This window comes from Entelurus aequoreus, linkage group LG20 (assembly GCF_033978785.1).
Source record: "Entelurus aequoreus isolate RoL-2023_Sb linkage group LG20, RoL_Eaeq_v1.1, whole genome shotgun sequence".
NCBI lineage: Eukaryota > Metazoa > Chordata > Actinopteri > Syngnathiformes > Syngnathidae > Entelurus > Entelurus aequoreus.
This window is the reverse complement of record NC_084750.1, coordinates 2,133,991-2,149,094: the sequence shown is the minus strand read 5'-3', so window position 1 is coordinate 2,149,094 and position 15,104 is coordinate 2,133,991. Positions and strand designations below refer to the sequence as shown.

Here is a 15,104-nt window from a genome sequence, read left to right as displayed (position 1 = left end):
TATGTGACTAAAGGCCACCCATCAAGCAGCTTGTCAGGAGTTTTCACAATTTCATTGACAATTCTGTGTGTTCATCATTAAGATTGAAAATAGTTAGAAGAGATGTTTTTTACACACAGAAGTTGACAGATTTTGTGTCAGTGAGGTGTCAATCAGAAGTTCAACGCTAACTGAATTTGCAATGAACAAAATGTGTAAAAACTGCATATCTGATGAAAATGTTGAAAGGTGTGCAGCAGTAGTTAGTGTTTTTGGATGGAAGTCTTGGTGTGGATTAAATATTTCAATTGTTCCCTCAATCGAGATTGTGCTTTTGTAGCATCCCTTCCAAAAATCTAAAATATAACATTTCACAAAGCAGGTTGGACATGAAAACAGTACAATTTCTTGATAGTCCCCAGGTATTTGATGTTGTTTGCAAGAAATAAATTGCAACAAAGGTGAGTGTACCTGATGTCAGCCAGGTCAAATTTGCGGCACAGTTCCTCTTTCAACCGTTTCAGTTCGTCTCTCCGAGGAAGACTTTCCTTGTGCTTCTTTGAAGCCTCTGGCTCATTGTTTTGAAGCCACAAGCTGCCAAAGAAAAGAGAATATGTACATTAGTACACAGATGTGAATACAACCATCGCATTTCAGCAACCCTTTAATAAAAGTATATATACAATAATATACTTCTGTGTACTAAACTTGGACGTACTTTAGAGTTGTATGTGTACAACTTGTATAGCAGTAGCCTACAGATTGGCCATCTATTGAAATAAGTCAACGTACAACACACTTTGTATAAACAGTTTATGATAACAGCTGATACAAGGGAGTACATCTCACAGAGGACATATCCAGACTGACAATATTTAGTGTGAGCACTATTGGTATCTGAGACTTCTTTAATCCTGCACTGGAATCCTCTTCCACTACATGATCACCAGACTTGGACGATGTTCATTCAGTTGTTTGATTTTGTAGAAAAAGAACAGATAAGAGACATGACACAAAACTAACAAATGGCTTTAGAAACAATCCAATAAATCAATAGCATAAATTGTGGTAGTCAGTTTCATTTTTAGATCAAGCAGAGTGAAAAAATTAATGGAATCATTCAATTCTAAGGAAATACATTTGGAATCACCATATACATATTCATTTCCAAAGCTAACATCTGCACTAGATGAAATCTGTTTATTAGTCTGCAGTTCTTCTTTGTTTGGAGAAAGATATTTGTCAAGGAGGGTGTGAAACCACTATAGAACGGGGCATGTGTCTGTCAAAAAAAACGCCATTGTAAGTTAATAATACTAACAGACACTTGTAAACATGTTAGCACATTAGCTCTTGCTAACGACGTTAGCTTCATTATATTAAAGGCCCTTTTCCACCAAAGGTTCAGGAACCTTATGTTTTTGGAACCTCCAGTTCATGGATCTAAAGGTTCCTGTAGAAGTTTGTGGTTTGTGTTTCCAGCGCATTTCACAGTTCAGGTAGTTTACACAAATCAGGATGATGACGCATGGAGGAGTGGTTTATAATACTTCTACACTGATCCCATGTAAATAAACAGACAATATTAGGTCACACTTCTACTAAAAAGTAAAATACAAAGCAATCATATACAAAACGATATGATTTATAAAATAACGTGTACCGAATTGTTCATAAAAAGTAAGGCTTTTGTCCGCAATGTCCAACAGTCAGAAAGTCGTCCTCTCAGTAAATGATGAATTCATGAGAATCAGGCGATTCCTTTTGGTCCATTTCAGCTGTAAATAACAATATATAAATAATAAATGTCAGTGTTTATCTGTAAATAACACTATATAAATAATAAATGTCAATGTTTATCTTCAAATAATAATATATAAATAATAAATGTCAGTGTTTATCTGTAAATAATATATTAATAATACATGTCAGTGTTTATCTATAAATAACAAAATATGAATAATAAATTTTTATCCCACTCCGACAACACAAACACATCGGCTTGTTAGCATTAGCATTCTGTTCACTGGGGTTGAGGCTAATAACTAATGGTGTGTCAATGACTACTTTTACAACATGTAATAAAGTAAATAGTTAACATTTGATGTTATTTATCTTTGTTCCACTTGTGTGCTGTCTTCTTTATTTCACTTATAACCAACCAAGTCAGAGAAATAAGCAGCTGAGGTTGTTGCTTCGAGTCCGGCTTAATACTCCTCCGTAAATCCGTTTAAAAGGAGTCCGTCTACTTCGCGTATTGAAATTAAGTTTGTAAAAATAAACAATAAACTGCATAAAGTTTAAATACTACGGCTGAGTAAAAACACTCCGAGATAGTTCCACTGCTCAGCGTTTTCCAGAACAAACATGCCCCACAAAAGTTCCTGCATGTCGAAACTTCCTTATGTTCTTCTTTATCTCCTTTGTCAAGTTTGTTGTAATAGAAGTACACAAGAAATAAGAAATAACTAAGTCGCCGCATATACAAACCCCGTTTCCATATGAGTTGGGAAATTGTGTTAGATGTAAATATAAACGGAATACAATGATTTGCAAATCATTTTCAACCCATATTCAGTTGAATATGCTACAAAGACAACATATTTGATGTTCAAACTGATAAACATTTTTTTTTTTGCAAATAATCATTAACTTTAGAATTTGATGCCAGCAACACGTGACAAAGAAGTTGGGAAAGGTGGCAATAAATCCTGATAAAGTTGAGGAATGCTCATCAAACACTTATTTGGAACATCCCACAGGTGAACAGGCAAATTGGGAACAGGTGGGTGCCATGATTGGGTATAAAAGTAGATTACATGAAATGCTCAGTCATTCACAAACAAGGATGGGGCGAGGGTCACCACTTTGTCAACAAATGCGTGAGCAAATTGTTGAACAGTTTAAGAAAAACCTTTCTCAACCAGCTATTGCAAGGAATTTGGGGATTTCACCATCTACGCTCCGTAATATCATCAAAGGGTTCAGAGAATCTGGAGAAATCACTGCATGTAAGCAGCTAAGCCCGTGACCTTCGATCCCTCAGGCTGTACTGCATCAACAAGCGACATCAGTGTGTAAAGGATATCACCACATGGGCTCAGGAACACTTCAGAAACCCATTGTCAGTAACTACAGTCGGTCGCTACATCTGTAAGTGCAAGTTAAAACTCTCCTAAGCAAGGCGAAAACCGTTTATCAACAACACCCAGAAACGCCGTCGGCTTCGCTGGGCCTGAGCTCATCTAAGATGGACTGATACAAAGTGGAAAAGTGTTCTGTGGTCTGACGAGTCCACATTTCAAATTGTTTTTGGAAACTGTGGACGTCGTGTCCTCCGGACCACAGAGCAAAAAAACCATCCGGATTGTTATAGGCGCAAAGTTGAAAAGCCAGCATCTGTGATGGTATGGGGGTGTATTAATGCCCAAGACATGGGTAACTTACACATCTGTAAAGGCGCCATTAATGCTGAAAGGTACATACAGGTTTTGGAGCAACATATGTTGCCATCCAAGCAACGTTACCATGGACGCCCCTCCTTATTTCAGCAAGACAATGCCAAGTTCCTCCAGCGTCATGGCGATGTCTCTCAGTTTAGGATCCTCCATCCAGTTTATTCTACACACAAACAGAATTCCCTGCGCACAATGTGGCTTCATAGTAAGAGTGCGGGTACTAGACTGGCCTGCCTGTAATCCAGACCTGTCTCCCATTGAAAATGTGTGGCGCATTATGAAGCCTAAAATACCACAACGGAGACCCCCGGACTGTTGAACAACTTAAGCTTTACATCAAGCAAGAATGGAAAATAATTCCACCTGAGACGCTTAAAAAATGTGTCTTCTCAGTTCCCAAACGTTTACTGAGTGTTGTTAAAAGGAAAGGCCATGTAACACAGTGGTGAACATGCCCTTTCCCAACTACTTTGGCACGTGTTGCAGCCATGAAATTCTAAGTTAATTATTATTTGCAAAAAAATAATAAAGTTTATGAGTTTCTACATCAAATATCTTGTCTTTGTAGTGCATTCAACTGAATATGGGTTGAAAAGGATTTGCAAATCATTGTATTCCGTTTATATTTACATTTAACACAATTTCCCAACTTGGCCCTGCGATGAGGTGGCGACTTGTCCAGGGTGTACCCCGCCTTCCGCCCGATTGTAGCTGAGATAGGCTCCAGCGCCCCCCGCGACCCCGAAGGGAATAAGCGGTAGAAAATGGATGAATGGATGGACAATTTCCCAACTCATATGGAAACGGGGTTTGTACTTCATAATGGCGGTCGTGTTTAAAAAAAATAATTTTTAAGAACGCCCCCAACCGTGTTCAACCAATCAGCATTCGACAGCAAAGCCTGGCCCCGAAAAGTACCACCGAGCTAGGAGGAACTCCAAAAGGTTCCTGAAAAACTAAAACTACATGGGTAGTTGTTGGTGGAAACACAGAGGGAATTTTATTTACCTGGGTAAGTGGGGAAGTTCCTGCGCTGGAAAAGGGCATTATGATTGCAAGTACAAATATACATGAAAACACTTCTACAGACATCGCACATGGGACGGTTTAGTAAGTATGAAGGGTTTTAGATATATTGTAAAACTTACAAACGTTGCTTGGAGTGATGAATGAAGGATCCATACAAGTAGAAACACTATGAATGGCTAGAAAACTGAAGAGGTGTTCTACGTCCGGTTGAAAGCTCAGTCTAAACAGAAGGGCAATGCAGCACTGCAGTGAGCGACCTCATCCAAAAGATGGTGCCATAGCACAAACAATAACACACCTATTCAGTGTATTTGCTACTTGCATTATGACTGTCAGCGAAGAAAAATCCATAAATCAGCCGCATCTTTGATAAGCTGCAGGGGTCTAAGTGTAGGAAAAAATAAGCAGCTTATGTTCCAGAATTCAAATGCTAATTGTTATTAGAGATGGCAACTGTGTAGGATTTTTAGCAGGCATGTGCATGTACGAACCAGTCTGCCCCACAACAGGAAGATAGAGAAGAAGAAAGAACTTAGTGACTACAACTTTGGACTAAAAATGAATGAAAATGGTGGTTCAAGCAAAGGTCTTCGAATAAACCTACACCAGGGGTCGGCAACCCGCGGCTCCGGAGCCGCATGCGGCTCCTTGACCACTCTGATGCGGCTCAGCTACATACATGCCGACCCCCCCGATTTTCCCAGGAGACTTATGGATGTCAGTGTCTCTCATAGACTACTCCCAGGAAAATATAATCCTATTTACACTCTAATTACTATATAAAGGGCGTGCCCTAATTGCACTGCAGTAATTGTCCTCTATAGCATTTACATACAGCGTGCCAGTCCAGCCACATGTTGCATGTTGTTATTACTTGCTCACACAGGAGACAGCAAAGCATACTTACTCATCAGCCACACAGCTTACACTGACGGTAGCCGTATCAAACAACTTTAACATTGTTACGTTACAAATATGCGCCACACTGTGAACCCACACCAAAAAAGAATGAAAAACACATTTCTGCAGAACATCCCACTGTAACACAACATAAACACAACACAACCATTACCCAGAATCCCATGCAGCCCTAACTCTTCCGGTCTACATTATACACCCCCTCTACCACCAAATCCCCCCACACATCAATCCCCCCCTCTCCGTGCGTTGGTTGAGCGGAAGAGTTAGGGCTGCATGGGATTCTGGGTATTGGTACCGTCAGTGTAAGATGTGTGGCTGTTGACTTACTAGCCTTGCTGTCGATAACGCTATCAAGCCAAAGCTGCATTCCACTTGTGGCCGAGCAGATACACTGATTGGGCAGACTCTAGAGGGCGCCAAATGCAGTGTCATCGCGCTCTGATATTCGGGAGTCTCCCGGGAAAAATGAGAGGGTTGGCAAGTATGACGCAAGCGACATTCATTCAAACCTCGCGGGCTGCACTAACATCAAATTTCCACATTAAAGTACGTGCCGGTGCGTGTGTCAGAGACCCCTGGTTAACATAGCACAAAGCGTTTAAGCTTTGTATGCGGTGTTTTTCATTTTAAAAACATATTTTGTGGCTCCCATTACTTTCTTTAATGTGTGAAACTTGCCAAAATGGCTCTTTGAGTGGTAAAGGTTGCCGACCCCTGACCTACACCATATATGGAGATGTTTGCTGATGTCAGCAAAGTATCAATCAATCAATCAATGTTTATTTATATTGCCCTAAATCACAAGTGTCTCAAAGGGCTGCACAAGCCACAACGACATCCGCGGCACAGAGCCCAAAGTACCAAATTCCAAACGACTGGTTTGGAAAGAGACAAAAGTGTCCCTCTGAATCTGAAATTTCTGAGTTTACGGGGCCCCCAAATACAGAAAAACAGGTAGCAACAGGTAAGACAAGTTGGTTCTCCATAATAGGACCCCTTGAAGTGAAGGAGAGCAGCCCTGCCTAATGCATATAGGCATGCTCTGTTCGCTAGCTCTCAGGTTGTTGTGGCGTACAGCATTTAAAGTCCAGTTCCAATCCCTTGCTAGACAAGTATGACTGGTAAAAAATTCAATCTGACTGAGTTCTTCCTGCATGACAGTTTTTCTCAAAACGAGAAATATCGTCACACTTTTTCAGTCATAAATCTATACTGCAATACAAGCTATACACTGACTACTTTAATCATGTATGGGCCGTGAAGATAAAAGGATATAAAGAAGATTTACTAAAAAGGATGTGAGTAAGAAGATGATACCAGAGCCGAGGCTCCACTCTTCTGGCCTGATGCAGTTCCTCCTCAGGGTCTGCGAAGCCAGTGAAGGTGTAGTAGCTCTTGTCCCACTTGATGGCCCTGTAAAAAGGAACAGTCCCTCCAGACGGACCTTTGGCGGCTCCAGCGTCCGATTCAAGTCCCTTCATGTGCTCCATAGGCAGACTGCAGGACTTCAACACATTAGTCACCGTGCTCAGGACGTCATCTGTATGCAGCACAAATGTCACTGAACGGAAGCCTTCAAGAAAAGATTACAATCGTGTCAAAAACAATATAGATGTGTTCTGAAAATGTCTACCAACATATACTGAACAAAAATATAAACACTACACTTTTGTTTTTGCTCCCATTTTTAATGAGTTGAAGTCAAAGATGTAAAACTTTTAGTATATACACAAAAAATTTATTCCTCTCAAATATTGTTGACAAATCTGTCTAAATCTGTGTCAGTGAGCATTTTTTCTTTGCCAAGAAATATCCATCCCACCTCACAGGTGTGGCATATCAAGATGCTGATTAAACAGCATGATTATTGCACAGGTGTGCCTTAGGCTGCCCACAATAAAAGGCCACGCTGAAATGTGCAGTTTTGCTTTATTGGAGGACTGGGGGTGGGGGTCAGAAAAGCAGTCAGTATCTGCTGTGAGCACCATTTGCCTAACGCAGTGCAACACATCTCCTTGGCATAGAGTCGATCAGGTTGTTGATTGTGGTCTGCGGAATGTTGGTCCACTCCTCTTCAATGGCGGTGCCAAGTTGCTGTATATTGGCAGGAACTGGAACATGCTGTCGTATACGCCGATCCACAGCATCCCAAACATGCTCAATGGGTGACATGTCCGCTGAGTATGCTGGCCATGCAAGAACTGCAGCTTCCAGGAATTGTGTACAGATCCTTGCAACATGGGTCAGTGCATTGTCATGCCGCAACATGAGGGTGAATGGATCTCAGGATCTCGTCACTGTATCTCTGTGCATTCAAAATGCCATCAGTAAAATGCACTTGTGTTCGTTGTCCTGCCCATGCCATAACCCCGCCCCCACCATGGGCCACTCCATTCACAACGCTGACATCAGCAAACCACTCTCCCACACACGCTGTCTGCCATCTGCCCTGAACAGTGAAAACCGGGATTTATCCCTGAAGAGAACACCTTTCCAACGTGCCAGACGGCATCGAATGTGAGCATTTGCCCACTCAGGACGACAAACTGCAGTCAGGTCGAGACGCTGATGAAGACGACGAGCATGCAGATGAGCTTCCCCAAGACGGTTTCTCACAGTTTGTGCAGAAATTATTTTGTTATGTAAACCAATTGTTGCAGCAGCTGTCCGAGTGGCTGGTCTCAGACAATCATGGAGGTGCACCTGCTGCATGTGGAGGTCCTTGGCTGGTGTGGTTACACGTGGTCTGCTGTTGTGAGGCCGTTTGGATGTACTGCCAAATTCCCCAAAATGCCTTTGGAGACGGCTTATGGTCGAGAAATGAACATTCAATTCACGGGCAACAGCTTTGGTGGACATTCCTGCAGTCAGCATGCCAACTGCACGCTCCCTCAAAACTTGCGACATCTGTGGCATTGTGCTGTGTGGTATACTGTGCATTTCACAGTGGCCTTTTTATCATGGGCAGCCTAAGGCACACCTGTGCAATAATCATGATGTTTAATCAGCATCTTGATATGCCACACCTGTGAGGTGGGATGGATTATCTTGGCCAAGAAGAAATGCTCACTAACACAAATTTAGACAGATTTGTCAACAATATTTGAGAGGAATAGGTATTTTGTGTATATGGTAAAAGTTTATGTGTTCAACTCGTGAAAAATATGAGCAAAAACAAAAGTGCTGTGTTTATATTTTTGTTCAGTGTAGATGTGTTCTGAAAATGTCTACCAACATAGCTGTGTTCTGAAAACGTCTGTCTATATAGATGTGTTCTGAAAACGTCTACCAACATAGATGTGTTCTGAAAATGTCTACCAACATAGATGTGTTCTGAAAATATTTACCAACACAGATGTGTTATGAAAATATTTACCAACACAGATGTGTTATGAAAATATTTACCAACATAGATGTGTTCTGAAAATGTCTGTCAACATAGATGTGTTCTGAAAATGTCTGTCAACATAGATGTGTTCTGAAAATGTCTACCAACATAGATGTGTTCTGAAAATATCTGTCAATATAGAAGTGTTCTGAAAATGTCTGTCAATATAGATGTGTTCTGAAAAGTTCTACCAACATAGATGTGTTCTGAAAATGTCTACCAACATAGATGTTTTCTTAAAAGGTCTACCAACATAGAGGTGTTCTGAAAATGTCTACCAACATAGATGTGTTCTGAAAACGTGTACCAACATAGATGTGTTATGAAAATGTTTACCAACACAGATGTGTTATGAAAATGTCAACCAACATAGATGTGTTATGAAAATGTCTACCAACACAAATGTCTACCTGAAGCGTGGATGTCACCGCTGTTCTTTGTGTCTCGTACATAAAATGTCAGCTTCACTGGCTGAACAAAACGTGAGCCAGGCTTCTGAAGGTTTTCCAAATAGCCATTTAATCCCTTTAAGGAATTTTCATTCACTTCCTGCAAAACATTTCCAAATAATCAAAAATGGCACACAGACGTTAGACAATTCAACTTGCAGCCACATGTTCTGGCACACAACATCCAGTGTGCACATATTCTTGGTTAATGGCTTCTGGGCCAATGTGAGGCAGCCTTTGACCCGCGACCCTTGATCAATTGTTACAGAGTAGCTTGGGTCGGAAGACGAGACTGCACAATTTGATCGTTTTGTTGAGAGGACAAGTAAACACATGCCAACGCACTGAAATGGTGTGTTATTGTTTGTGCTTTGGCGCCATCTTTTGGACGAGTTTGCTGACCGCAGGTTTTGCAAGTTGAAAATGTACTTCCTATATTAATGCCTTAAACCGAAAGTAAAATCGTCCATAGCATTTCTACTCGTATGGATTCTTCATTCATCACTCCAAGCAACGTTTGTAAGTTTTACAATATAACTAAAACAATTCATACTTACTAAACCGTCCAATGTGTGGCGATGTATGTAGAAGTGTTTTTATGCATATTTGTAAGTGCTATCGTAATGAAATGAAGATAGCGTCAATAGCATTAGCTAATATGCTAACATGTTTACGAGTGTCTGTGTTAATATATTTAGTGCCGTGTTACAGACACTGTTTGCAAACAAATAAGGTATGTACATAAACATTTATAAAATATTTCTATGTAAATAACTTCTTTCACAAGGTATATATCTGTGGCTTATAGTCCGGTGCGGCTAAAATATGGAAAATATTTTTTACTCAAAATTTTTGTGGGTGTTGCTCAATTCCCAATTCCCTTTAATCCGGAAAATACGGTAATTGATCGTGGTGGCCCGCCAAGGCAAAATAAAAGCCGCCACACCTTAAAATGAGGGTTAGGGTTATATATCCTATTATATATGCACTATTGACTTGTGATGCACTGAAACTTTGTCCACCGCAAAAGGACTTTGATCAGCGAAACAGCACTGCCGAAAAAGGATTGTCTGGAGCGGAGGCAGCTTGTCTGCGATATGGACGTCCTTACGCGGACAGCCATCTACAAAATGTGCAAATATTAAGAGTACAGTGGCAGCTTTTAAGGAGAGAAAGTACAGTTGGAGCAGCGGCGCAAAGCAAGTGTGAGGTAATGCTCGCTGCAGCTCTTACTGTTCGTCGCGGAAATCTAGCGACAGAAGTAAAGACTCTGACACGGTAGTCTACAATAACACCAGAAAAAGATGCTAGATTTGTTGATAGTCGTTCTTAATAAAGAAAAAGTCACAAAAAATCTCTAAAAACATCTCAACAAAGTACATTGTACAATAAACAGCATATATGTTTACAACAAACATGTAACTTAAACTGTGATTAGCTGGTAACTGGTCGAGCTGCAGCCAGTCTCTCGCCACAAGGCAGCTTACTGTGAACCCAAAGAGGAAAAACTGTATAAAAAAAAATGGAAGAATGGAGGGATGATGGACATAACTTAACTCTTAATTGACTATACACACTTACTCTTAGGATCCAACAAGCATCAGCTCATAAACGTGTCGTAAGTCAGAAACTTTCTATCAGCTTCAGATTTATTAATATAAAGTTTTTATTATTTGTTTTATTTATTTATTTATTTTTATGTTTTATGGCCTTTGTGTCTCAAAAAAACAACTGTTTGTCATAATGGGAAGATGCAAAATGTGCAATATTTCTAAAAATAAGTTGCAAAGTGGAATATTTGAAGCTGGGAAATTACAGTCTTTAATAGATTAATAATACATAACAACATTGATTTTTATACAGTAGAGAGTAGACAAAAATAGATTTTTGCAGTGCCTACTGAGCTGGCTGGACTTTGAGTTTATTGAATTCATACAAGTATTCTATATATATGTTTGTGTATATATATATATATATATATATATATATATATATATATATATATATATATAAAAAACTATTTTTGAACCATTGTTATTTAATGATGCAAACAATGTATATATATATATGCGTGTGTGTGTGTATATGCAATATATATATATATATATATATATATATATATATATATATAAATCTGCTATACAGTGTGTGTGCAGGAACACTAATACAAAAACTCACAATAATGTCTGATAGAATGCTAAAAACTTTATGACAAACCCCCCTCAAATTTTGTTATTTTTACAGATTGCGAAAATTAGAATGTACATGAAAATAAAGAAAGTGAGATTTATATTAGCTATGGACGATAAAAGACTGAATATTAACAATGTATGAACGTCGCTCTTCTTCTACTTCTCAGACCACCTCCTAGATGGACATCTTTTACAATCAAACAAAATGCAACACACAGCAACATATTAACACAAGGGGTAAAAAAAATACCCACAATTCTAAAAATATCACTTTTCTGCAAAACTTTGTTGTAAAATCCCTGACACCCGCGTAAGCTGGCCTGGAAACAAACCCCGCCCACTCTGCTGGGTGCCTCGTCTCCTTGGAGCTGCTGTGATGTAGATTCCCGTAACAACTGGTATATCACTGAAAAGCGCAGATTCCAACCATTGAAATACTTTCTATAGTTTAAGACTAAATGTAATTTTGAAACAGCACTGCACATCATCTTGGTGGCTACAATTTCCATGTTAAAAGTCTAAATAACTTATTTGGATACATCTGGCGGGCTGGATTGTAAATCTTAACGGGCCGTATTTTTCCCAGGTCTGTTATTGTCTGTATTGTTAGCTGCCTCTTGCTAGCATTTTTTTTTTTACTGTTTAAAAGGCAGAGTATATGTGTGTTCTTGTCTGACATAGGGATCGTGAACAATGGGAAGAATAGAAAGAAAATTTGCAGTCCGCCTCACAGGTCGGCAATAAAGTGAGAAAAGTGCGTCAGAGCGGCGACTTCTGTCGGGACGCTACACAACTTTACTTGCACGACATCACCGCCGAGCACTTGCTGCAGCTGGTTGAGTCTGCATTCTTTTCGCAGCAAAATGATAGCTGCTACTTTTTTCTTGGGCACTGGTGCTATTACGTAAGAAAGTTTCCGCACCCATTCCGAACTGGCGTGCATGTAACCCGGTGTTTTTCAACCTTTTTTGAGCCAAGGCACATTTTTTGCGTTGAAAAAATCTGGAGGCAAACCACCAGCAGAAATCATTAAAAAACGAAACACAGTTGACAGTAAAAACTTGTTGTCGTATGACTTTAAACCATAACCAAGCATGCATCAATATAGCTCTTGTCTCAAAGTAGGTGTACTGTCACCACCTGTCACATCACCCCTGACTTATTTTGAGTTTTTTGCTGTTTTCCTGTGTGTAGTGCTTTAGTTCTTGTCTTGCGCTCCTATTTTGGTGGCTTTTTCTCTTTTTTTGGTATTTTCCTGGAGCAGTTTCATGTCTTCCTTTGAGCGATATTTCCCGCATCTACTTTGATTTAGCAATCAAGAATGTTTCAGTTGTTTTTAATCCTTCTTTGTGGGGACATTGTTGATTGTCATGTCATGTTTGGATGTACATTGTGGACACCGTCTTTGCTCCACAGTAAGTCTTTGCATTCTTCCAGCATTCTGTTTTTGTTTACTTTGTAGCCAGTTCAGTTTTAGTTTCGTTCTACATAGCCTTCCCTAAGCTTCCATGCCTTTTCTTAGGGGCACTCACCTTTTTTTTTTTTTTGGTTTAAGCATTAGACACCTTTTTACCTGCACCCTGCCTCCCGCTGTTTCTGACATCTACAAAGCAATTAGCTACCTGCTGCCACCTACTGATATGGAAGAGTATTACACGGTTACTCTGCCAAGCTCTAGACAGCACCGACACTCAACAACAACACCACATCATTTGCAGATTATAATTACTGGTTTGCAAAAATTATTTTTAACCCAACTAGGTGAAATTAGATAGTCTCCCACGGCACACCAGACTATCTCGCGGCACTAGGCACAGTGGTTGAAAAACACTGATGTAACCAACACTATTCCCGACACGCCCCCTTTGGTAGGCCCTTTTTTATAAATCAAGTGTTGTGTGTAAATGGCACACAATAAAATAAAACACATTGGCTTACAAATTATTTGTTTTTGATGGACTGTTGCCACCACCCGAGTTCCCATGATGCTTTGTGCTTCTGGTTGCATATACATGTAGTTGTGGTTTATGACGTGTTTTAATGTTCCCCCTCACGCCATGGCAGCAGTTACACACCTTGTGTGTGTTGTTGTGTCATTGTGCTAGATTGTGAGTTTAGTTACTGTCCCGTGTGGTCACTTCCTAGCCCAAGCAACGTACCCGCTCCTTGGGATGTTGACCAAAGAAGTCGGGATGGACGGCAAAGTAAAACGGTCGGAGGGCATTGATGGCGTCCGCCCCCGACAGAGCCCTCTGCTGGAACAGACACGTGGCCACACGTCTTCTTTCCAGCCTGCAGACACAGACAAATGATGAGCAAGCGTTTCAAGGAAAACTGATTAATTGATTGATTTAAACTTTTATTAGTAGATTGCACAGTAAAGTACATATTCCGTACAATTGACCCCAAAATGGTAACACCCGAATAAGTTTTTCAACTTGTTTAAGTCGGGGTCCACGTTAATTCATGGTAAAACTAGACTCACACTTATCCATACTGTACCTCACAGAATGTACAACCCTACAAAAATGTCCACAAAGAATTATGAGAAATTCACAAGAAAATAGACAAAGTAACTGTGGAGAGGCGGGGCCGGCAGTCCGACAGCGAGGCAGGGCACACCGGAGCCCGCTCCAAGATGGCGGCGAGGAGGCGTGGCCAGCAGTCCGACAGCGAGGCAGGGCACACCGGAGCCCGCTCCAAGATGGCGGCGAGGAGGCGTGGACGGCGAGCGAGCAGCGAGGCGCGCTGGGTTCGACGCCGCAAACAAGATCAGGTGCGTGGATCGCGCACCTGGGCACAAATGAGTAATCCCCTCTGTGTGTAAAAGGGCGGCAGCCGAGAACGACGGGGGAGGAGGAGGGGAGAAACCAGCACGTGCGAGAACGAGAGCGAAAGGCTGACGACACTTTGACGCTGAAAAGCGAACGGCAGAGCGAGCAGGTGGAGGCGGAGCTGAAAAGCGACCTGACCAACGACGAAGATTTGAAAAAATAAAGAAGTCTAAACATGCCCGCAGCTATGTCCTTCCTTGATGGTCCTTGGAACCCACACGACGGCTTGAGACCGTCACAGTAACACATTAATATATTGTAGAGTAGTGTGTGTCAAGCAGGGCTGCCCTAACTTTTTCCACTGAGGGTCCGCGCTGAAAAATTAAAGCATGCGGGGGCCATTATGGTCATTTTTATTTTGAAAACCAATACAATATATACAGTAGTTGTTTTCTTACCTTTAGGGCTCTCCTCACATTTGGTCCTGGGGACCCGGAAGGGTCTCATTCATACAATTTTTAAAAATACATAAAAAAAACTGCATTTAGCTTAGAAAATAATGAGTCATATCAGAAAATGGGATCCATTATTTAAATTTGTTTTAACTATTGAATGAACCAAAAATATGACGTATTTTATCTTTGTGGAAAATATTGGACACAGTGTGTTGTCAAGCTTATGAGATGCGATGCAAGTGTAAGCCACTGTGTATTGTTCATTTTTTTTAAATGTTTTTATTTTTTATAAAAGGCTGTAATGATAATGTCAATTAAGGATTTCTAATCACTGCTATGTTGGAATTGTTATTAATATTGATACTGTTGATAATCATTTTTGTTTTACTTCTTTTGGATTGTTTTGTGTCATGTTTATGTGTCCCTTCAATTGCTCTGCTTATTGCTATTCTGAATGTT

The 15,104-nt window shown here is 40.4% G+C and overlaps 1 protein-coding gene across 4 annotated transcripts in view; it reads right to left on the bottom strand.

Annotated features, from left to right (window-relative positions):
- Positions 1-15,104, bottom strand: part of tcaim (T cell activation inhibitor, mitochondrial) — a 41,370-nt gene that overhangs the window by 12,954 nt on the left and 13,312 nt on the right. For 3 of the 4 annotated variants that reach the window (XM_062029174.1, XM_062029177.1, XM_062029173.1), the window contains exons 3-6: positions 13,576-13,708; positions 9,186-9,324; positions 6,705-6,960; positions 451-573 (exon numbers count right to left, since the gene is read on the bottom strand). In XM_062029174.1, coding sequence (XP_061885158.1) covers positions 451-573; positions 6,705-6,960; positions 9,186-9,324; positions 13,576-13,708 — 651 coding nt within the window. The remainder of the gene's footprint in view (positions 1-450; positions 574-6,704; positions 6,961-9,185; positions 9,325-13,575; positions 13,709-15,104) is intronic. The other variant, XM_062029175.1, reaches the window with a different exon arrangement.